A 23742-nucleotide genomic window follows, 5' to 3' on the forward strand; every position below is an offset into this window, starting at 1 on the left:
AAGTTGTTCATAAAAGAATTCTGTAACACCTAGACACACACAATATTTACTATGATCATCAGTATGGTTTCCATAAAAACATCCAATTTATATGGCACTTTTAGAAACTTACTGATAGAATATATACAGCTTTGGATAATAATGAGTTTGCAATATGTATATTTTTTAGATTGTTCCAAGACATTCAACATGGTTTACCATGCTATTTTACCTTTTTTTATAGCGACCGCAGTTTAAAAAAACTGGCAGCCAGCTAAACTAAGCCGTACACCATGCCGTACAATCAACTAGGTGCAGACATTGCAGTGGTTTGCAAAAGCTCAATGCATCCCATTGGTTATGGCAGCCGCAACTCTGCATGGGCTGTTTGATTGGCTGTTGGTTCAAAGAAGATTTGTTATCATAGAAAAATGAAGAGTTATTTTGTAGCATACTCTTTAAAAGCAGCATTTTTAATCTTTACACTTTGGCAGGGCATCAAGCCATTCAAGTCAAAAGCCTAAACATCCATCTTTCTTTCTACTTTTGACAATCTACATCATAAAGTTGTATATGCATAGTCTTTAATAGAAGCTGTGGATTCACTGTTTTTGTCCAAATAATTTACACTAAATGAAAGAAAGAGGTCCTGCTCAGTATGGACACTTCTGTGCTCCCAGGAAATAACAAATTAAATTCTAAAGAACAGTGGCAGGAAGAAGGATTACAATTATTGCTGCTTCTTTTTAACTGAACATTGTTGCATGTATTATACATTAAACCAACTTGTGTTAGTTAAAATAAAAGTAAAGTCCCAGTCCACTCCTAGACTGTGAGTTCTCTATCTATAGAAAGTTGTTGAAAGTTTGTCATTGTTCTCTCATCATTTTGGTATTAAGCATGTGTGCAGTTGAATAATCCTCTGAGTGGGATGGATATTAATAAACCTTTTGTTTGATCCAATTGCCTGACCCCACTGCCTTCCGCTGCATGACAAACCACACAAAGTGTGTTTGAGCCTGTTTACTGTCTACACTATCAGTGGCATTTTCAGCCTGATAGCAGCAGGGGAGATAAGAGCTCACTTTAACTAGAACTGAATTGAACCATGCTCAGAAGTTGCAGTCATGGAGACAAAATAAGGACCATGGCTAGACAAAGAGCTTGAACTAAAGTGTTATTTCTGTTTATTGTCTCAGTCATGAATTAGCCAGTCTATTTCAGACATTAAATGTTTTATAATGTTATGATACTGATATTTGTAAATGTTAATATTGTTAAAAATATTACAGCTTTTAGTTAAAGCGGTGTCCCCCGGGAACCATTGGTTTGCTATGCCAATCCAAGGATAAATTTATTTTATTTTGCAAGGGGTATAACTGTGATGTATATAAGTGACCTAATACTTTTCAGCACAGATTTTGTAAGTGCAGTAAGTAGCCTAACTAAGTAATTAAAACTGAATCATGTCAATAAAACATAAAACATTTAGACATATTTTTGTCTTTTGGTAGGAATGAACAAAATGCATCATGTACAGCATGTCCATCCTTTTGGCTCTCTACATTGGAACATTTTCAGCAGCAAGACAGGGAAGAACAGATCACGCAGTCAGCTGTTTTTATTTTCAGTCAGTGCAGGATTAGAGGTGTGATCCTACAGCTGACAGCCACTCTGGATTCCTGCGCGCCACACAGACACCAGGCCCTTTAATGGATCTGCACTGGGAGGAGCAGCACAGGGAGGGGTGAGTACTGTATGTGGTACTACCTTCTCCTTTAATTAACTGATATCACAAATACATTTAAAAATGAAACAATAGTTGAAGGGTACTGAGAAAGATGCAATTTACACAGTGGACCTAAAATATTAGCACTTTTATTTGAATGGTTAATCAAGTGCTGTGATTATTTTAGGGTCTACAAGAGTTGTTTGTGAGACAGCAGGGAGAGGGAGCTAGAGTGAATGGACTGTTTCAAATTTATCAAACAGATGAAAATTAAACAAGTTTTGACCGTTACAATGATTAGGATGCCAGCTGGGCCAACTAGGCAAAAGACTATAAAATTGGTTATTGTTACTGTTATCTTCTAATGTTGTTAGAAGAAATCAACTATATGTTTCTTTAAAGTGTTTTTTTTTTTATGCCAACCTGTTTTTGTTCCCTATTAAAAACTATTAAAAATACATAAATCGCCCTCATTGAAAAGGATATGTATATGGAAATCTTGTTCTTTTCAAGTGTTTAACTACTGGTTACAAGATGTATTCTACTTAAATGAAAAATCTATTATGTGGAGTAAGTTATGTAAGTTTCATACTCAACCTCAATTGGCTTCCAAAATAAACAATGATAAAACTATTTGTGATGTCACAAAATCCTGCAGATGTTCATAGTGAAACTGATCCGACTGAGCCATCTCTCCTTTGTGTTGGACTATGTTGTAATGTCCCAGTTGATCCACATGGTGGCAGTATGCTTTCAAATAGGATTCACGAGGAAGAAACTTACATGCCTTTCATTTCCTGTTTAGACTGAATGCGCTGTGATCTGAAGTCACTGAGTGGATTTATAGATGTATTACTTCCAATGTGCCTGAGCATAATTCTGACATAATCAGAGCGACAGTACTCAAGCCTTTGTTCATTGAACACTCATTGCATCTTGGCTTGAAATATACTCAGCATCTTTCTTTCTACTTGGGTTTTCTATCACATTTTGAAAGGTTGTAATATGTGTGTATCAATCACAGCAGGTATAGATCTGGTATTTATCCGTGTGTCATGTCTAACTTGGTGATTTTGTGTTTTATATGGAACTTCTTTCTACTTCCTATAGATGTCAGCAACAGAAAAGTAACTGCAGTAGGCGGTGCGACAGTTTAGTTGCTGGACTGTATTGCTCTTGGAGGTGCTGTTGCACTAAAGTTTCATCAGTATTAGACCCACCTTATTTCATCATTGTGTTTAGTCCTCATATCAAAACCCACTGGATGACATGTACTGCATTGTGACAGCAAACTAAATAGTTATTTGTATAGTGAATTATGGAACTCTACACTAAGTTACATTAATGTTGTTGTTGAAGGTACAGTAATGTTGTGTAGGTTTCCCTACACAACATTACTGTACCTTCCACAGGGAGGTCAGATTCAAAAGAGAAAGGTCCGTGTATGTTCTGCTCCGTGATGAGGTAAGAGTCCTCTGCTCACCATGCCAACCTGTAGCCTTGGGCTACATCTGCATTACTATGCTGTCACTTTTAAACCATGTTTTGAGACAAAAAACATCTCCGTCCATACAAGATTTTTAGCTCAATGAGCAGAACTAATCTCAATCCATGTTAACAGTCTGCCAATGCATATCACATAACCATTTGCCTACACAAGGCGTGTAGGTGTAAACAGGAAGCAAATTTTCTGATGATACTCTGCAGTTGAAAATCATGGATGTAGAAGTTGGAAATACAGAAAAAAAAAAGCAAGACCAGGGATTTATTTGCTTGGACCAACAACAAGGTGGAACTTTTACTGAAAGCTATGTAAGCTTACAAAACCAAGTACAACTGACTGATGTTTGTTCTCGTCCAGACTACAAAGCAAGTTTTCAAATTTACGCGGTGGTAGCAGTGTTTCCAAATGTCTCCTTTCTTAGGGGCTCGGAAACACAGCAGTAGTGTGAAAGTGATGTGTAACAGTAGCGAAAGTTAGGTTGGTTTTAAAACCAATATGTATTAGTGTAGATGTAGCCTTACAAGCTTTGTGTTGTACCAAATCTAAATTGTGGGAGACTGGGAGTCACCCACCTCGTAAAAGTATTTGTGGTGACTGACAGCAGGTGCTGGATTGAAATACAAGTTTTGAATGTTTTTAGACCTTTGCCAGACTTACATGTTACTTGTCTTGTCTCACTTGAGGTTCTGAAGCATGTGAGTGATCTATCAGACCCACTTCAGTTTGAGCAGTTGGCCATGACTTGTAGAGGTTGCAACACTTATACTCTCAATGATTCTACATTTTAAACATTTCCCTGACACTGTATAACAAAATCTGAAGCTGATTACCTTCACATTAGTGAGATCTATTGCAGGGCTACTGTATTAGGTTACATTGCCTTACAGAAGTGTTTCTATTCGTCTGTGGGAACAATGTTATTTATAGTTTTTGTATGTGAAGTTTGACCGCAGACAGAGTGAGTCAGTGGGGACAAATATACAGACAGACATCTTAAACATCTGATGATCACTTATAGCAGTACAAGAACATTCATTAGAAGTCCATTGTAAGTAAGAAGTGTGGTTTCCTGTAATATGATCACCATTCCTAAAAAAAAAAATGGCCATAAGATCCGGAAGTACTCCAACTTGTTAAACTAACTGATTGTTAATTATGGATTGGTGCAATAAATAAGCTCTTTTGTGTCCTCCAACAAACAAAAAACAATGTCCTCTCTGCATTTAGATGACTTTGAGGTGATGTAACAAATGGCTAGTTGATCAAATGCTGTCTGTAACTTAAGACTGTTCAACCGTTCTGCGCACAGTTGAAAAGAGAGTAGGGAGACATTTAACACTTCAAAACCAGGTCAAACTTTATTTCTGGAGCAACGGCAGGTTCAAAACAGAAACTGACAGATGGACAGGTCAGACATTTTTAGTAACAACGTACAGCAAGGGACATTAGTTTAAAAAAAATAAAGGAAAGGAATAGTGCACCAAAAGAGAGGAACCTGCCTCATGTTGAATTACACTCATGTTGATCTATGTCTTAGTTAGCCTTGTCTTACCAGACTATTGTACATTTTATTTGTACAGAGTATGGCCACTCTAATTGACAAGTGAGCTGGAAAATCAAACTCTTCCCGAACCCCGTGGGGAAGAGGCTCACAACATCATGGCCACCAACAAAACTCATCGTGAACCCTTTTCTCATTTTTCTGAGCCCACTAGAGGGGCTCTCTCTTCAAAGGGTTGAAGGAAGATAGTGAATTCCTTTAACAATTTAGCTCAGAAAATAAAGACACTGGTTCACGAAGCTTCATTTGGCCATCACTAGAGAAAAGCCAAGAATATACCGTGTTCTAGCTCTTTGTAATGTATACTACTTTAGTATGTCTGTTTGTGGGTTAGACTGCTATCGTATTTAATCATACACACAAAGGCCAGGCTGCGGTACAAGCACGTCTTTCCTTGCACTTTGACATCTCACACAGGAACAGTAAGCACACACAGAATACCAGTAGCAACATGGACAGTGCAACATAGTCGAACACAGAGTGCTCGATCTTAAATACCACATCCCTCTTTTCCAAGACTGGGAAAGGGTCCACAAAACAAGCTACCTAAACTTTAGCCATTAACTCAGGTGTAGCAACATTAAACATGCCTCCTTTCAACATGCATGTTTCAATAACTAATAAAGCATGTTTTCAATGAAACAATGGCTTTCAATAAATCACTCCAAACCACTTTTCTGTTCTGCATTCTGTTGTATTAAGCATATACAGTAAACATTGTGAACATACTGTACATAAAACATTTCAAGTTAGCACTCCATTACCCCCTTCCTTTCAACTGTAAGTGTGTATACATTATTATTTTTTTGTCTTGTCAAACACAGATGATGTACTGTAGGGAAAAGAAAATTGAGAGGAAGTACGTAGGAGAGGAATTCAGAGTTTATCATGAGAATGGGGTTCCGAAAGAAAATAGAATACAATAACACCACAGCAACACGTGTAAATCACAAAAGATAATGCAACAACAAAACAAACTGGATACATTTGGCAAATTCCTATTTTGATTGCAGAAATTAAGGATGGATCACAGATTTTGCTTGTTCTCATCTTGCCAGTGGATTTGAAACTATTGTTTGAAAGAAATTTAACCTGTAAGCAGGGGTGGATTACCCAAAGTGTTCATTGCCCCTCCCAGGGCCACTGAGCAGGGTATCCAGCCACGCCTGTCACACACAGTGAACTGGTGTGAATACGTGATTCCATACACAAAAAAAACTTTGATTATGTCTTAGAGCCAAAATAAACAGCAGCTGCAATTCTTCACTATATTTAAGGAAAAGTTAGACAATGTTAGAAAAGACACACTGCTAGCAGCTGGTTAGCTTAGTTTAGCACAAAACCAGAGGAAACATCAGGCCTGGCTCTGAACAGAGGACAGTTATCTGCCTAGCACCTTTGGAAAATTAACATGTTTATATCTTGTATATATTGTTTTTAATCTGAACAAAAACCAAGTGTTAAAATTACAAGTTACATTTTCTATATGGGGGCTATGTGCCGGAGCGACTTTGGTAGACTTGCCCTTTAATGAAAGTGGGTGGGAGAGGGCTGAGAGAGAGGACAGTAAATGTAGACCGGGTCCCTGATTGACAGAGACAGACTGCTGCAACAGCTGAGTCCTCAGCCCAGATACAGTACAAAGGTTATTGCTATTATACACTTGAACACACACATCATTTGACTCATTGCATCTAATTTTACATCATTGATAAATCATTTTCTGTAACTAATAACTTTTCTGCAACACTGCTTCTGTTAGCGCTGCTCTGCTTACTCTCAGCCTCTGACTCTGCTGGCAATCAGGACTACTACATTGGTCAGAAACCTTGTGAGATCCACATTAGCACCAAGGAACCCATGCCATTGGTTCAACCTCTATGTACCCTTTAGTCATCTCAGTAGGAGCAAGGTGACACCTTCAAGGCCCAAGAGGCCTATGAAAGGCGAGAACATACTCTGTGTGTTGGAGAGGGTGGGTTTGAGTGACAGAGAAGAGCAGAGAAGCCACAGTTAGTTCCAACAGGAGAGTTATTCTCAACCCACAACCATTGGGTGTCTCTCAAGGTAGTGCAGAGGTGGCCATAGCTGAGTGAAACACGGTGGAGGCAATTTCATTTCTGCAGAAGGGATCCAGAGGTGTCCTGTGACAATCACTCCGCAACAAACACGGGAAAACAGGAAGGAGACACATGGGAAAGACTGCTGTACAAGGTCAGGGAAGACTGAAGCTCAACTCACCTTTCTACAGCTGTAAGAAAAACCAGCAGAGCAACAGTCATGTCTGGTTGCGTTGTTTAGCTATAGCTAAACTACTGTGCACTGAAGCTACTAGCAGATACATTATACTGTGCTGAGTTAGGAGAAGGAGTGCCCACTGGATTGAAGAATTTCATGGTTGGATTTCACAGTGTGAACATTTGCAGTCTGTGGAAGGCTAGGGGCCAGCTGTCATCCCATTCATGTTGCACAGGAGACTCTATGCATGGATGCCGAACACTAGCAGCTAACACCAGTGGACTTCAACTATTTTTACTACACAGCCAGCATCTTTGGATTTCGGGATCTGGATTAGTCTTCCATTAATGCACAGATGGACCCACTCTGAAACTTAAAAATAAATATTTATAGTTTGTACAGATTGATTGATTCCATCCAGACTTTAGACTACTTAAGATGCTAAATTGTTCAGATATACAACAGAGGTAATCCACAGCATCTATAAGTGTGTTAAGTGCTTTCTAGACCAAATAACACCTGATCACATGAAACATTGCATGCTCATTGGTCCGAGGTGGATATTCTACACAAACACGTTGTGGCATTCAGAGCCAACAGCAGTCTATTTTATAGAGAAATATTAAGTCTGGTCAGAGATTTGGTTCCGGGTCCAGATGTTCCTCAACACAGTGCTGGTGGTCCTGACGGACCTGGCGGCCCGGTTCCTGGGTAACACTGTGTTCCGGCAGCACTTCCACCTGTTGCTTTCAGTAATGGTGATGTTCGGCCCTGCACTGAGCCTCTGGGTCTCCCAGCACAGCATCTTTGCCAAGAGAAGCCACTTCCTATACAGGTGAGGCTGCTTCCTGTTTACTTTCTACTCAGTTGTGTTCTTACATCAGACATTGTGTTGCCACTGAGTTACTGGCAATGCAGCAGGCCTGCACACTGTTAAAAATAAATACTTCTGGCACTCTGAAGTGGATATCACCGTTTTGATATCTTCCTTCCAAATCCTATTCAGGCTTCTTTTACCTGGAAATGCTACTTTTTTGACATACTATCAGAATCAAAAATACTTTATTGATCCCCGAAGGGAAATTCTGTGTTACAGTTGCAAGAAGCATATAAATATCAGAGTAGAAATAGAAATAAAAGAAATATAAGGAGTGTGGATATGTACGGTATTTACATAGTTAAAGGAATTTTATGATACGGTATTTACATAATTAGGAATTGTAAAGGTCAACAGTAATAATAAATAAATAGCAGCAGAGTATTGCACATTATAATTTAAGCCGGCGTTCTTGCACAAAACAGATAATATTGTATAATTCTATGACTGTTTTCAGTATACTATACTGTGACTTTTTTTCAACATAATTCACCGACTTTTATTATCCCTTTTTTCGGCTTATGATACTGTGACTTTTTTTATCACTTTTTTGACATACTATACTATAATATGACTTTTTATCACATATTGCCTTACAATACTATGACCAATTTACCCCTTTCTTTTTTTCTTTTTTTTTTACATACTACTTCTTCTTCGTCACTTTTTTCGACATGCTATAGTATGACTTTTTAATCACTTTTTTCGACTTATTACATAGGCTATTATGATTTCTGTTGTATGACTTTTTCACTTTTTTTACTGACTTATTTTATCACTTTTTTCAACTTTAGGTTACTATGACTTCTATAGTTTTTTTAATCACTTTTTTTTACATACTATACTGTGACTTTCTCTTTTTTTCTAATACTATACGATGACTTTTTTCAACATGCTTTCCTATGACTTTCTTATCACTTTTTTTTTTACTTACAGTATCACTTTTTTCTACATACTATACTATGACTTTTTATAATTTTTTTCAGCATACTATACTATGAATGTTTTATCAGTTTTTAAATGCTTTACTATGACTTTTTATACATTTTTTTTGACATTCTATACTATGACTTTTTATCACTTTTTGAACATACTATACTATGATTTCTGGTAACTTTGTTTACGTAATACATTGACTTTTCTATCACTTTTTTGACATACTTGCATATACTATAACTTTTTATCCCTTATTGCCTTACAATAATACCACTTTTTTCGACATACTCTATGACTTTTTTTTATAATTTTTTAACATACTATGACTTTTGAACCCTTTTTTAGACAGTACTATACTATGACTATTTTCAACATGCTACACGACAACTTTTTTGACCTACATTATTATGATTTTTTACAAAAACATAAGCTTTGTGTTAGTTCAGATAGCTTAGTGATCCGTTTATAATTGGAAGACAGATTATTTGAGTGTTCAAATCTGGTTTCAGGAGTTTTTGAATATACTAAGTAAAAAAGACACATTTGCCTTGTCTTGGTGTAAGCCAGATAGCTTATAGTGATAAGACATTGATTGCAAGACAAAAGGTTCAGAGTTCAGATCCTCTTGTGTGCAACCAGTTCAAGAACTATTTTTCAGAAATGAAGAATACCGGTAGAGAAATGTTTTGCTCTTGTAACTCTCCATCACAACCTGTTGTTTTGGAGAGATAAATGCACTTATTGAGACACTATATTACCACTCTTTGTTTTTATGTGACTATGTGACTTGTGACATACTATACTATATAAAATAAGACCAACCTATTATGTGATAAACCTATATGTTTTAGGAAGTTTTTGAGGTCCACAACATTGGCAAAAGAAAAATATGCTCAAAAAAAATTTTTGGTTCGTTTATTTAGTGTAGTTGGCTTAGGGGAATAATGTACCTTGGAAGACTCAGGGTTAAATTTTTTAAAAATCCTTAGGGTGAAATTAAATGCAAGACCTTTTTTTACGGGAATGAAAATAAATAGTTTGTAATACAGTTTTTTTTCTGTAAATCTACCCCAATCTGTTGTTTTTGAGAACAAAATGCATTTTTTTTTGACATTTATACTATGAGAGTTAAAATCTTCTTTCGGGAATTTTTGGGGGCCCAAATTACCTAGTGAAAGAGACAATTTTTAAAAATTTTATCATAATTCTCTCAGTCAGAAGCTCCAAGGTAAGAAGGTTTGGAAAGCGGGGGGTTTGAGTGTTCAGACTTTTTTCACGGTTTGAGGCTAACCCTATAGAAAGAGAAACTTTTCCAAATATTTAAACTTTTGTGTGAGGTAAATGCGGGAAAATGACAGAAAAATAATATCTTTTTGACTTTATATTAGAATTCTTCTCTTTTTCTTGACAGCTATGATTAATTTTTTTTCATTTTTGACATCCCATATCTACTCTAACTTTCTAAGTGTCATCCGATTGTTTAATTCATGATGAAACCCCCCGTCCCCCAACATTGGACTATTTCCCTTTCCTACGCATTTTTGCGTGGTTTGTAACAGCGCTCAGCAGGCGTAACTGGGGGCTACGGGGCGGTTAAAAAAGAAACGAAATCAGAAGTGGGGTTTTGAAAAGGGAAGAAAACGGGGAAAAAGTGACGTTTTTAGCAAAACTTCCAAAGGGAAAAACATTTTCAAGACGTGCTACTGACAACACTAACATTAACGTTAGTAAAGACAGCAGAAGCCGGTGCTTGCGCTAGCAAAGCTACACTGAGAAGAGGAGCTACCACTGCAGCAACTAGACCCGTGAGTAGCGGGCACCCTAATCAATGTGTTATGACTGAAGATGATCCAGCACTCTGGCCAAAACAGCTGTCAGACAGAGAGCGCTGCTCATAGGGCAGGGGACCACAACAGTCAGGGACAGAGTTTTTCCAAGAAATCAAGAGGGGCGCAGATTTACAAGCAGTAACTATTACATGCAAATGAAGAATGGAGAAAAGATAAGCAGATTTTGGCTCCTATACAATGAAAAAAAGAAGGACTGAAAAGGGTGAGAACAAGGGTTGTGGAGGGCCCAATGTCTGTGTTTGCCTTAGGCCTCAAAATGACTAAATCCGCCCCTGACTATACTACAACTTTTTTGACATAGTATACTATAACCTTTTATCACTTTTTTTGACATAGTATGCTATAACCTTTTATCACTTTTTTGACATGCTATACTATGACTTAATTATTACTTTTATCAACGTATTATACTATGAGACATATGCCAAAATCACTATTAGGTACTAATTTTGTGTCATTGGTCAGTTGGCTTAGTGAGATAAGTATATGATTGGGAAACACATGGTTGACTGTTCAAATCTTCTAGGGTGCAGATGCAAGACTTCCTTTACAGGAATAGATGTAGATAAATTGTTTGTACCTGTCACATTCTATCCCAATCTGTTGTTTTTGACATATTATACTATGAGAGTTCAAATCTTGTTTCAGGAAGTTTTGAGGGCCAATATACTAAGTGAAAGAGACAATTTTGCCAAATTTCTGAGCCAATTTATGAGTGTTCAGAACTCTGTTTTTCACTAAGCTTGGAGGTCTAAGAGAAAAGACAAATATACTGAAACATAACTATTGTGTGAGGTCAGATAGCTGAGATTAATTAGAGGGAATAAATGCACTTTTTGACATTCTATACTACAACTCTTTCCCCACGTTTTTCGACATGCAATGATATGACTTTTCATCACTTTTTGACATGTTATACTGTACTATGATTTATTTTGACAATGACTATTTTCCATTTTTTGACTTACTATAGAATAACCTCTTATCCCTGTTTTTTAACATACCATACTATAACTTCTTTCACGAAAACTCAAACTTTATGTCAGGTAAGATTGTTTGGGGTCATAAGTTTATGATTGTAAGACTATAACTTTTTTTCACTTTTTTCGACATGCTATACTAAGACTTTTTATCAACATACTAAACTTTGAAAGTGAAAGCAAGAGGGGGCATGACGTGCAGCAAAGGTGCGAAAATGACTGAGCTTCTATGACATACACTATGACATACTATACAATGACTATTTTCACTTTTTTCGACACACTATACTATGACTTTTTAATCACTTTTTTCGACATACTGTACTATGACTTTTTTACGAAAACTTAAACTTTGTTAGGTCAGATAGCTTAAGTTGATAAGTTTATGATTGGAAGACTATAACCTTTTTCGACATGCTATACTATGACTTTTTTGACTTTTTATTGTCATACTATATTATTACTTTTTCATGATTCTTTGTTGACCTACTACACTTTAAAAGAGAGAGGGGGAATGACGTGCAGCAAAGGTGTAGAAAGAACTCAGCCTCTAGACTATAGTAGGACTTATTTCGACATGCTATACTATGACTATTTTCACGTTTTGACATACTATACAATAACTTACCATTTTTTTACATGCTATACTATGACTTTTCATCACTTTTTTGACATGCTATGATTTATTTTGACATGCTATATAATAACAATTTTCCATTTTTTGACTTACTATAGAAAAACCTCTTATCACTTTTTTCAACATACTATACTATAACTTCTTTCACAAAAACTTAATCTTTATGTCAGGTCAGATTGTTTAGGGTGATAAGTTTATGATTGGAAGACTATAACTTTTTATCGACATACTATACTAAGACTTTTTAATCACTTTTTTCGACATACTATACTATAACTATTTTTCCTTTTTTCAACACACTATACAATGACGTTTTAATCACTTTTTTCGACACACTATACTATGACTTTTTTACGAAAACTTAAACTTTGTGTTAGGTCAGATAGCTTAAGTTGATAAGTTTATGATTGGAAGACTATAACCTTTTTATCACTTTTTATCGACATACTATACTATGACTTTTTAATCACTTTTTTCGACATACTATACTATGACTTTTTTGACTTATATATATATATATTTTTTTTTAGATTATTTTGTAGGCTTTTTAGGCCCTTATATTTTTACAAGACAGATGAAAACATGAAAGGAAGGGAATCCCATGCAGTAAAGGGCCCCAGGTCAGAGTGGAACCCGGTCCCGCTGTGTCGAGGAGCAAACCTCCACATACAGGCGCCCGTTCTACCAACTGATCTATCCGGGCGCCCAGAATATGGATTTTATTACTTTTTTCAACATGCTATACTATGACACACATACTCATACTACAAACAATATAGTATACATAGTCTACACAATGTACTCATCTGCATAGTACACTGTTATGGCACTGTAAACACAGCATGCATGTATTGTGTTGGTGAACTTCTTAGCAGTTGCCTATTTACACATCAGAGACAGTATGCGTTTTGAACGTTAAAGCATGTAAACATGTTATAGTAAAAAAAAAAGTTCAAGTAGGAACTAGGAAACAAGGTTGTACAACATGAGACTGACCAAATGAAGACCTGGTAGCAAAACAAGTACATTCATGTATTATTACGTTGATTCCTGGCCTTGTACTGTCATGCTGCTATGTTGAGTATTTTTACGCCTCAGTATTTATTTGTACAAATAAATCGCACATCATTAAACACCTGAGACTATGGTGGAAGACAGCTGGTCTCCATCCAAAGACCACTATTCTGCTTCCTTCTCCAGCATCATTCCAAAGGCTTTTGTGTTGTCTATACTTAAGAATTGAAACATTTCAAGAATTATGTTTCCATTTCCATTTTGCTCAAAGGGCTTTACAATCTGCACAGCATAAGGACACCCTTTGTCTTTTGACGCTCAATTTGGATAAGAAAAGCAGCAATGAATGTCATATGTGCAGAATAGACCAACATAGTAAAATCACAGTTTGGACAATCAATCAGGACGACAAAATCTGTTAGATCTCCTGATCTAAACATGAAATCTGGCCCGGTAGCACAGTGTGAAATACATGGAAGGCTGACTAGAAGCCACCAAAAGCGAAGATAACAGTTGATGTGGAAGTGAGTCCAGATGTTTACTGTGCTACACTTCATTAACACGCCAACATCTAATTGATCTAATTTCCTCTCATCCCTTACTGCATCCTCCAATCCCTCACTTAACTAAAACTGTTCACATCTCTCCTTCTTTCAGGATTTTCTTGCGCTCGGGTTGGGGCTGGACCTGCATCTTTGTTGGCTCCTTCGTCTTCCTCCTCTCCTTCTCCATCCGTCGCTCCCTCTCTCTCTCCGTCCGTCACCTCTCCCGGCTCGGGGTGGCTGGTGGATTGTGGCTTGGTTTCTGTAAACTCTTGGACCTTCTGGAGAACACCACCGGAAGCTGCTATGAACCTTTACTCAGCAGCCCAGAGGTCACCAATGGGCAGCCTATGCTAGTGTTGCGAGAAGGGGAGAGTAAATCTGAGTGCCTCAAAGCTGGGATGCTGTGGAGGGGGTATGAAGTTTCAGAAGATGTCTTCCTCCTCTGTCTCTGCTGCCTGCTGTTGGCTGAGGAAACAGCCGTGTTTGGCCCTTATCTGAGTCTGGGTGGGATCTCAGGTGCCCCTCTGAGGATCCTCTTCCTCTTCTGTGTTCTCCTGCTCTGGCTCTGGCTCTTTCTGCTGCTCTGTCTCTTAGCTTACTTCCCTCAGTTCCCCACTCAGCTGCTAGGGGGCGCTCTGGGCTGTCTGAGCTGGAGGGGACTGTACCAGGGCTGGTATCGCATGGGGCCCAGCTGGTACTGCCCCGGGAGACCTGGACTAGGACTGCTCAACACCAAGACCAGCAGTGCTGAAGAAGAGGACGCACACCTGAGTCATGATCACTGCAACTAACTGAAAAACCGACAGATTTTAACACTGATGCAAAGATTAATTTAATCCTAAACTCTAGGTGGTTGTTTGGAGAAGACTAAGATGACATGTCTATTGTGTCTTTTTTGTTTTTTTGAACAGCAAACCAAGAAATCTTGTTGGATATTGTTGGAAAAACACATGTACGAAGTGGACTTTAAAATATTTATCTGTACATCTCTATACGGTCACACATGCTTGCATCATTGTATGCCAATGCATCAAACACATGCTGTATTTATCCAAAGGCTTGTTTCCCGCAACTTCACAACAGGAAGTCACAGAAAATGACGAGTCACCACAAGACAGGAATTCATGATATGTTAAAATGTAGGTACAGGCTGAAAATGCTGGAGAAACCAAAACTTTACTGAACCACAGCTTGTTTTGCAATGGCAGAAAAAAGAACCAAGTAGAAATGTTTTGATGGATATGTGACATGCTACTTATCAACTAAATCAATTAAACACATAAAAAAAAAAAAAAACTTGCTTGTGTAATGAAAGACTCAACTCATTAAAGCCATTTAACAGATGGACTATTAGCAGGTCTTACAGACATCCTCCATGTGTTTCTCTATCAGGGTTTTATTTTGCATGAGTAAAACATTTGATAAAAACCGTCTGAAAATACCTGAACAGAGAAGGACGCCCTGCAGTGCCAAGAACTACTCAACTATTTCTAGTCATAGTTCCATTATCTTTATGGCTGTTATTGCCACTGATCATCCCACCCCCAACCGGCCCCGCCAGACACCGCCTACGAAAAACCTGGGTCTGTCCGAAGAAGAGAAGGAAGTTTTCCTCACCACTGGGGTGTCTCCCTAAAAGAAAGTTTGTTCTCACTACTCTCACACCAAATGCTTGCTCTTGACATAATTACTGGGTCTTTGTAAATTATAGTGTGGTCTAGACCTACTCTCTGTAAAGTGTCTTGAGATAAATCGTTATTGAATTGAAAGACATTGGTTCAGTTTGTTTACACTTTTTCTCTTTTATTCAGACACACTGCTGTCCCTTCTTCTTCTTGAGTCATAGTTAAAGCTTGGAGAGAAACTAAAAACATCTTTGTAATTTTGTCTCCCCTGCCCTGTAAAGAAAGAAGACAAAAGACACCATTTTCCTCCTAAATTAGTTTTACTGATAAAACATCTCCACAAAGAAAATATATACAAAGCATCAGCAACCAAACAGCAGAGAATGAATGCTGCCTCGACATTTGATACAGAAAATACGCTGTCGACCTCACAAAACCATAAAGGTTTCACAGCGCTCACAAGCATTTGGCGGTTGTACCTTTCTTTATTTAACACAGACATCAAGCGTCTAGTCTGGAAAACAGTAATAAATTACATGTGTGATTGATTACTGTTTGGGAAACCCAACGTCATCTTTCCATACTGTGAAAAAAATCGATCAGAAAAAAAAAAATTAAACGGAAGAAAATGTCTTCCCATTAAAAAAATGAAGACAAAAAAGACTGATATCCTGTATATACAAAATAATTCTAATGACCATCAGACTAAGAGGAGGTACACGACAAATGACAATTAAGGCATAGTTTGATCTTTTGTCTTCAGAAGACAAATCTCTTCTTTCTGTCCGTGAAAAGTCAGGGCCACATCCAATGAGCGAAGTTACCTTTTGCTGGTGGATCGACAAAAAGTAACAACCAATGGAGTTTGTTCCTCCGTGATGTTATATGGTGAGATACGGACACGGGACATTCGGTTCCTAATGCTACAGCTACTGCGTGCCAGTCAACAGCAGAGAAGACTTCTTCTGCACTTCATCCTAAAGCTTTTAGCTCTGGTTTATTGAGGTCATACAAAATAGTATGCACTACACAGTAACATCTGATTATTGAACAACTTCTTGGATATTACCAACATGGTAAACATTAAAATCAAGTGAATAGGTGTGTGTGTACTTTGATTATTTGAAGAGGAACGTGTACATGTACGCACTCTCAGCCTTCAGTCAGGCTTAGGTTAGTACTGAGACAGTGAACTGAACTGGCCTTTTTAAGGTGGTGTTCGATCATGGTAGAAGGGAAGTAAACAAAAAAAATAAAAACAGTTCATGAAAAATGAAATATTTAAGGTTTGCAGAGGGACCAGAAGAAGGAGATTCATCAGGAGAGGGAGGGGATGGGGGAGTTCACAGAGTCCAGGGGTTCCCAGTGACAGTTCATCATGGCGTCGTAGAGCTCCTCGCTGCGCTGCATAAAATCTTTGTTCCACTGCTCCACGTCACATTCAGGTATGGGCTCTGTAAAATATCACGAGAAATGACTTCCTCATTTATAGCACATGCTCATTCACAGTATACGCTCCTCTGTGCATGCAAACAAAGGGCACAGGCTAAAGTCAAAGCAATAACTCCGCCGATACTGTAGAACACTTGACACCTCGTTGGCTGACGAGATAGTTGTGGATTAATCAGGTCCTCTCTGTGAGGCTCCTATGTCTAAAGACCTCACATCAACTGTTGACCACTTAGTACCATTAGATATGTAATAAACATAACCAGTTTTGATACATACAGAAATGTCTGACTTAAAGGTCGTCTAAACATAAAGCATCTAAACTGGCAGCACAAGAATGTGTCTACTGAAGCAGTGGTTCTCAAATGGGGGTACATGTACCCTTAGGGGTACTGCAGAGGGGTACATGAGATTTTAAAAATGTTAATTAAAAGATTCCAGTCGTTCATAATTCTTAAAATAATTATATACTATAATACTGAATGCATTAAGTGATTCTGAGCATATAAAAGGTAGCATTTGAGTGTTTTTCAGTTCCAATATTGTTCAGTCAAAAATGTATTGTGCCTCTTTAGATAGCTAGGTGTTGCTTTTGCTCCAAATGTTTGTTCTGGCCAGGGTGGTACTTGGATGAATACACATTTTAAGGAGGTACATTATTATATAAAGGTTTGAGGACCACTTTGCTAAAGGGCTGACAGCATATCTTGTGTGATTATAGTGGAAACACAAAAAAAGAGCAGTTTTTAAATGATAAAAATGGGCCTTTACCTTCTGAATTATCCTCCTCGTTATCCCCAGCCTCCTCGTGGCCCTGCTGGGAAACACATTCAACATTTATCACACGAAAGAAAAACACTGCTAATCATGCCACAAGACCAACCAGATAATATATCTAAGCAAAGAAAGACACAAAGGTTGTAGTAAACACTGACTTATAGTGTTGCATTCATTGTCAGTTTTCAGAGTAGAAATAACTGAATTACATCTTAAATTATCTGTCCTCTCTGCATGTTGGCAGTGGAGAGGGGGGTTATTTTGTGAGTGTAAAATATTGTAAATAAAAAAACAGTGTGTTCTAAGTAAATAGGATAAAAAGGTTTGGAATTATTTTTACAACTGAAATAATTTTTTTGTAATTACGGAGGGAAAGTACCAAAAAAAAGGTACCGTTGGGGACCAGAACCAAATTTCAGGTACTGGTACCAAGAATAATGTGAAAGGTACCCAACCCTAGTTTTCAGGGAACCACGTGAGGCTCCAGTGTCAAGGCATTTCCCTCACCTCCACAGCTCCGGAGACGTCGGTGGACATGGGCGGTACCCCCATTGGAGGTGGTGGCATCATGTGACCGGGTGGGGGGTACCCGTAGGGCGCATAGTTGTAGTTGTAGCCAGTGTTGTAGCCGGTGTTGTAGCCGGTGTTGTAGCCACTGTACTGGTCATAGGCGCCCCACTGAGCGTAGTAGCCTCCCTGACCTCCGCTTCCCTGGTTGCTGTAGTAGCTGGACTGGGATTGGTTGTAGTTGCTATGGTAATTCTGGCCCTGGCCCCCGTGGTAGTTGCTCATCTTCTGGCTGCAACAGAAGGAATACGACAAAGTTGCATTGACATTTGAATAAGTTCAGTTCTTTGATTCCAGATCGAATCAACAGAGAGCGGCGGTGCAGCCCGTCAGCACGTACACGGAGACCACCGGAGGTTATGGCAGCCGAGGAAGGGGAGAGAGAGGAAGAGATCCGTTGCAGTTGTTGCCATTCTCAGGCTTCTGATTGGCTAACATGGGCTTAAGCATATTGTTATACTGCGGCATTGACGGCATATACACATGGTACGTGTGAATGAACACTTCTGAAAACTGACAGCTGTCAGTCCATTGAAATGTCCATTTATGAAACTAGCCGCCCACGTGTGAACGTAGTCCTGAACAACAATCAAAGAATCACGGCACTGCAACTGTTCCGTTGATAATCTCGGTGTCACTTTTTTTACGATGCGGTGCATTAAATCTTGGGAGAAGAGGTTTCCTGGTCAGTGTCTTACCTCTTTGCCACAGCCACGCTGAGTCGGAGCGGCTTCCCCCCCAGCATCGTACCCTGGCACTCCTCGATCGCCTTGTTCTGCTCGCCCTCCTCCCCAAACTTGACAAAGCCGTAACCTCTGCAGGTGAAACGACAGTTACACCTCCTCTCCACACCAACACACACTCCATACGTGGCATTATGGCCACTTATAATGAGAAACAGAATATAATGGGTATTATTATGGTAGAACTGAAACTTGTTGTTTTACTTTTAACATGAGGTAGCATCACTTGAATTGTGAGTTGCTCTTGCTTAGCCTATATGGGGAAAACAATAGTTTTAGCATAAGACGGCAAGGAAACATTTCTTCACCCTTTTTTTCGAAAATAGATGAAGATGCACTGGTGGTCAACGTCCATAGCATAAAATTACACCACAAAAAAAAACAGAAAACAATTTTTTCTATTATTGTAGATTTCTTACACTAATATTAAAACCAGAATTGTATACAACACATGAAGGAAATAATGTGTAGTTTAAGAAATCATCTGATGTCAAACTGAATCCTGGTAATATTTCTGAAGCTGCGTCTGTTCCACCTCTATGCGCTGACGTACCTGGAGTATCCGTACTGGTCAGTGACTACTTTGGCCCCCTTGCAGGAAGGGTACTTCTTGAAAACTTGGTGCAGTTGGAAGTCGTCCACCTCGGAGGCCAAGTCGCCCACAAACACTGAGTACTCCGGCCTGAGAGAAGCAAAGGATTTTGATCACGTGTTCTTACTCTTTATACAACAATCCCACTGTCAAGCATTCAAAAGAGATAGCTGGGTTTGTGGAAATATGTGACTAGGTTTACGGTTTTCCTCGGACCAGACAAATAAGAGCCTTTCTCATGAGTGCAGAAAATTGCCTAATTTCTTTAATAGTATAACTAACATTAACAGCGTGCAGTTGTGTACTATCACATTAACTTGCAGCAGTTCATGACCTTTTTTTAAAATGTGAGAAGAACTGCTGATTGAGCCCACTGACAACCATCCGCTCAGCATTCCTTTAAACTGGAAGCAGAGACTTAATTGAGATGTAGAGGATTTGTCTGGCTTTGGGTGAGAGAATAATGGTCCGGTTTTCTCAAAACATGTCCTATGCTTTTAATTTCCTGTTGTTCTAAAGATGTAGCCAAAATGTTCACTTTCAAAACTCATATGAGCAAAAACTATATGACATCATCGCAGTGTCATAATTTCTATGAAGATATTTTGTTACTACTTTTTTTTATAGTGAGGGATAGCAAATATGTCTTCTAGCATTGGCAATGACAACTGTATATATTACCCTGAATCCAATTATGGTGGAATCCTGCCGCAACAACGTGGTGTTAAAAGAAAACTCCACCAGTTTAGCATTGCACTCCTACAACATCGTCGGACTCATTAAAAAAAAGATCAGACAAGAGATGTTATTGTTTTTTATTTTCCATCTTCCTCTGCAGATCTCTAATGGTCCATTATTGGAAGTAGTTTTAAAATGTATTTAGTGTTATATTATTATTATTATGTATATAAATTTACATTGAGACTCAAACAGTAACATGCAAAAGCTCCGTGTGCACCGTATCTTACCCCGCCTCTGGCCGCTTGCCGTAGGTGGCATAGTTTAGCTTGAACTTCCGAGGCTGCACAGGGAGAGAGAGAACACATACACTAAGCCGGGCTCAAACACCAAAGACGTGTAGTATAGCACTGATATTGCTGAAAAAATAAAGAGTGGAGTTATTATGGTTGTTATTTAGGTTTACATACCTCCACCACCCAGACCAGCCTTTAGCCCATTCCTCAGTTAGTTCCTACCAGAGACTCTATTCACCAGCTTCAAACAAAGTACATTCATGTACAAGCAGCCTGTCAGCAGCCTGTCACAGCCTGTCAGCAGCAGGTAGGGCCGGTGGACAGGGGAGCCCAGTAGCTTGGCCAGCTCACAGGGGCCAACAGCATTTCTAATTCAGTAGCAAGCAGCTAAAGCTCACAACTTCACACACCACTTGAGACTTAGAACATGTTCAAGCAGGCATGACTTTTTTTTAATGGTTTTACATCTCTAGACCCTTAAGAAGGCTTTTAGTTCGGCCGATGTAGAATAATGTTTCCCATTGTAAAATATCTGTAACTGGTATTTAGCATTGCTCTGTAAACGTTTTATTTAAAAACGACTGAGTTACTGTTGTAACAAGGGAGGACCAAGACTAGTGGAGCTTCACTATCCACAGTCAGATCAACAATTAAATACTGCTCGATAACATGAGTGTAATACTGGAGGGAAAAAGGAAGGCAGTATTAAATTGTCAAAAGTATATGTATATTTGTGGAGAAACAATAACTATAAATGTGTGTGTATATATATATATGAACTATATATATATATATATATAAATGTAAGTATTTTGAAATTACACCATAGAACTGACCGGGTTTGAGCCAGGAACCAGTTTTCCGTTCAGTCTTTGGACACACCGGTCAACACTTGCTTCGTCTGCCAGCTCCACAAAGCAGTATCCAGCTGAACCCCTGCACACAGGGACAGACATGTAAGGGACGGAGAGAGAAACCATCTTCTATAAAAGCAATCTCACCGCAGAAGAGAAGCCAGTCAAATGATTTAGCCATCAACCCTGCTGTCACATTTTGGTTGAGAGTGCTGGGATAGGCTTAAAACCACAACTGGTGTAACCCCTTGCAAGGTTCATGGTTCCTAGTGGAGGTGATTGAACCCATAAGCGACAGCTTTCCACTTCTACTAAACATTTTTCTATGGGAAATCTTCCCAGCACATCAAATATTGTAACAGCTGTCTTCAAAGCTTTACCACAGGGGCCGGTGTATGGCATATGGCACTCTGTATATCCTACCCCGTTATCCTGTGAGTGATGATCTTGACTCCAAACGGTGACTCTCCCATGGCGCTAAATGCCTGCTTGATGAAGGTCTCATCCATGTATGGGTCCAACTAAACACACATGAAAAGAAAGAAATAGTAATGAAGTATATATTTGTAGCATTAATACTGTATAAAGTAAAAGATTATGACAAAACCAGCATGGTTAATGGTCTCTTTCCAACGATGATTGATGCTATACAATCAGCTATGAGGTGTTTTAGCAAAAATGCTTGAAACAAAAACACAGCTCATTATTTTTAGAATATTACAAACAAATGATAATGAGCCTTTTCCATCATTGACATTTTAAATTGCTACAAGGTGTAACTTATACCATATATACATTACAGTACATTAATGAGTATCAATACACACTGCAAGAATATTTGGGAGCATGTTGTGATAATATATTTTATATATATCTCCCGCTCAGTAGCACATTTCGATAGAGAACACATATCGACAGAACACATAACATAAAATGTTAGTGCGCCGTTATTAACCCTTGTACTGTCTTCACTTTCGGGACCTTCTCGTGTCCCTCGGGTCAAATTGACCCGTGACTTATTTGGGGTTTTAAAAACAATTCTGAAATAAAATGTTACTTCATAATCTATTAACAAATATTGTCTTTATCTCAATTTCAAACAATTGAGATAACATCTATGTTCAGGGAACGCAATCAGTCTCTACTAGAACACAATTAAAAATGGAAGTGGGGTTCGTTTTTTGTCATAAGGTTATAATTCATGTTAAAAATCCACTATGGAAACAACATAAGTGTCCTATCTTGATAATTTCTGAATTGAGTCGTTTATCACAGAAAATAAGGTAAGGTCATTGGTTTTCAGGTATAAAAAATGTAACTTTGAAAAATTTTGAAAAATGGGTTAATTTGACCCAAATACCATACAAGGGTTAAGGTAAATAAACTCCAACATATAGCAATTTGGAGTTGAGATAGTTCCTTTAATCGCTAGTGCACCTGCATTAGGACCCGCACAAGCGTTACGTTAACCGTAACCGTTAGCTCGGGTACGCGTAACGTTAACTTTATAAAACATGGTCCCGAGTGACTTGGTTGTTAACGGTAACGTTTGCCTCAAGGTGAAAAGCCTAGCGGGCAAGTACGGAGTGTTTCGGTGGATCATTTCCCCAACAATGTACTAGTGGTATTAATAAAAAAAGTTCTTTATCAACGAAGTACCACAGAACAGCGTTTAGCCTTTACGACAGGGGTCACAGTTACCGAGCTAGCAACCGTCGTTGCTACGTTATGTAAGCTAGCTCGCTAAGCTAACGTTGGCACACTTCAAGAAACAGGCTTCAAACATACATCACCCATCCACAGGCTCGTCTGTCTGTTAAACATCTTGGAACAGAGATGAAACTGTAATGGGACCCGTTGGTGTGTGATGGGGGTGCAAAAACAGCGAAATTTTACAACGTTAAAAATTCTCCGCACGTTCACTCTGAACACAACAATATGTGCTTCCGCTTCCGTTTTCAACAAGCTGTGACACTTCCGGTGTTCGAGTTCTGCCTGCCCGCCGGTTTCTTTCACTGTCTATGGTTCCCCCATAGACATGTTTATATATAAATAATAATATTTAATTCATTAACGGTCTATGGGTTCCCCTTTTCTTTCACTGTCTATGGTTTCTCCCTTAGTCTCGCTTTGTCCCACAGCAACATTAAAAGAGTTTAGTTTATTAATATTATTATTATTACTATTGTTATTTTATTTGTGTACAGTTACTGTTAATAATGTATTGTATCAAGTGTCCATTTCATTATAATGTTCAGATTTATCATAAATAATTGAACATGCACGTGTATTTGTTCTGTTAAAGAGGGGT

General features: G+C 38.4%; 2 protein-coding genes across 4 annotated transcripts; one reads left to right on the forward strand and one right to left on the reverse strand.

Annotated features, from left to right (window-relative positions):
* Window positions 1-1555: 1555 nt before the first annotated feature.
* Window positions 1556-15290, forward strand: LOC116699392 (fat storage-inducing transmembrane protein 1). Of its 2 annotated transcripts, none has more exons than XM_032531933.1 (2): window positions 1556-1726; window positions 13963-15290. In XM_032531933.1, exons 1-2 carry the CDS (start codon window positions 1692-1694, stop codon window positions 14639-14641), a joined length of 714 nt encoding a protein of 237 aa, XP_032387824.1. In that variant the 5' UTR covers window positions 1556-1691; the 3' UTR covers window positions 14642-15290. The 2 variants fall into 2 exon arrangements, with proteins under 2 accessions (XP_032387824.1, XP_032387823.1); XM_032531932.1 differs by lacking the exon at window positions 1556-1726 and adding an exon at window positions 6652-7846.
* A 936-nt stretch (window positions 15291-16226) lies between these two features.
* Window positions 16227-23437, reverse strand: LOC116698859 (tRNA selenocysteine 1-associated protein 1-like). Of its 2 annotated transcripts, none has more exons than XM_032531074.1 (9): window positions 23220-23437; window positions 21855-21952; window positions 21414-21513; window positions 20572-20624; window positions 19565-19693; window positions 18967-19083; window positions 18209-18500; window positions 17696-17738; window positions 16227-16929 (listed from the first exon to the last, which is right to left on the reverse strand). In XM_032531074.1, the coding sequence occupies exons 1-9, from the start codon at window positions 23253-23255 to the stop codon at window positions 16793-16795; spliced, it is 1005 nt and encodes a 334-aa protein (XP_032386965.1). In that variant the 5' UTR covers window positions 23256-23437; the 3' UTR covers window positions 16227-16792. The 2 variants fall into 2 exon arrangements, with proteins under 2 accessions (XP_032386965.1, XP_032386964.1); XM_032531073.1 differs by having other exon boundaries at window positions 17696-17741; window positions 23220-23436.
* Between the last annotated feature and the right edge of the window lie 305 nt (window positions 23438-23742).

This window comes from Etheostoma spectabile, chromosome 12, assembly GCF_008692095.1.
Source record: "Etheostoma spectabile isolate EspeVRDwgs_2016 chromosome 12, UIUC_Espe_1.0, whole genome shotgun sequence".
Classification (NCBI taxonomy): domain Eukaryota; kingdom Metazoa; phylum Chordata; class Actinopteri; order Perciformes; family Percidae; genus Etheostoma; species Etheostoma spectabile.

Coding starts and splice junctions, on each gene's coding strand:
- LOC116698859 (XM_032531073.1), bottom strand. CDS start 23,255: ATGTTTAACAGACAGACGAGCCTGTGGATGGGTGAT. Junction 21,953..23,219: donor CGAGCCTGTGGATGGGTGAT/GTATGTTTGAAG, acceptor ATGTGTGTTTAG/TTGGACCCATACATGGATGA. Junction 21,514..21,854: donor ATCACTCACAGGATAACGGG/GTAGGATATACA, acceptor CCCTGTGTGCAG/GGGTTCAGCTGGATACTGCT.
- LOC116699392 (XM_032531932.1), top strand. CDS start 7,668: ATGTTCCTCAACACAGTGCTGGTGGTCCTGACGGACCTGGCGGCCCGG. Junction 7,847..13,962: donor AGAAGCCACTTCCTATACAG/GTGAGGCTGCTT, acceptor TCCTTCTTTCAG/GATTTTCTTGCGCTCGGGTT.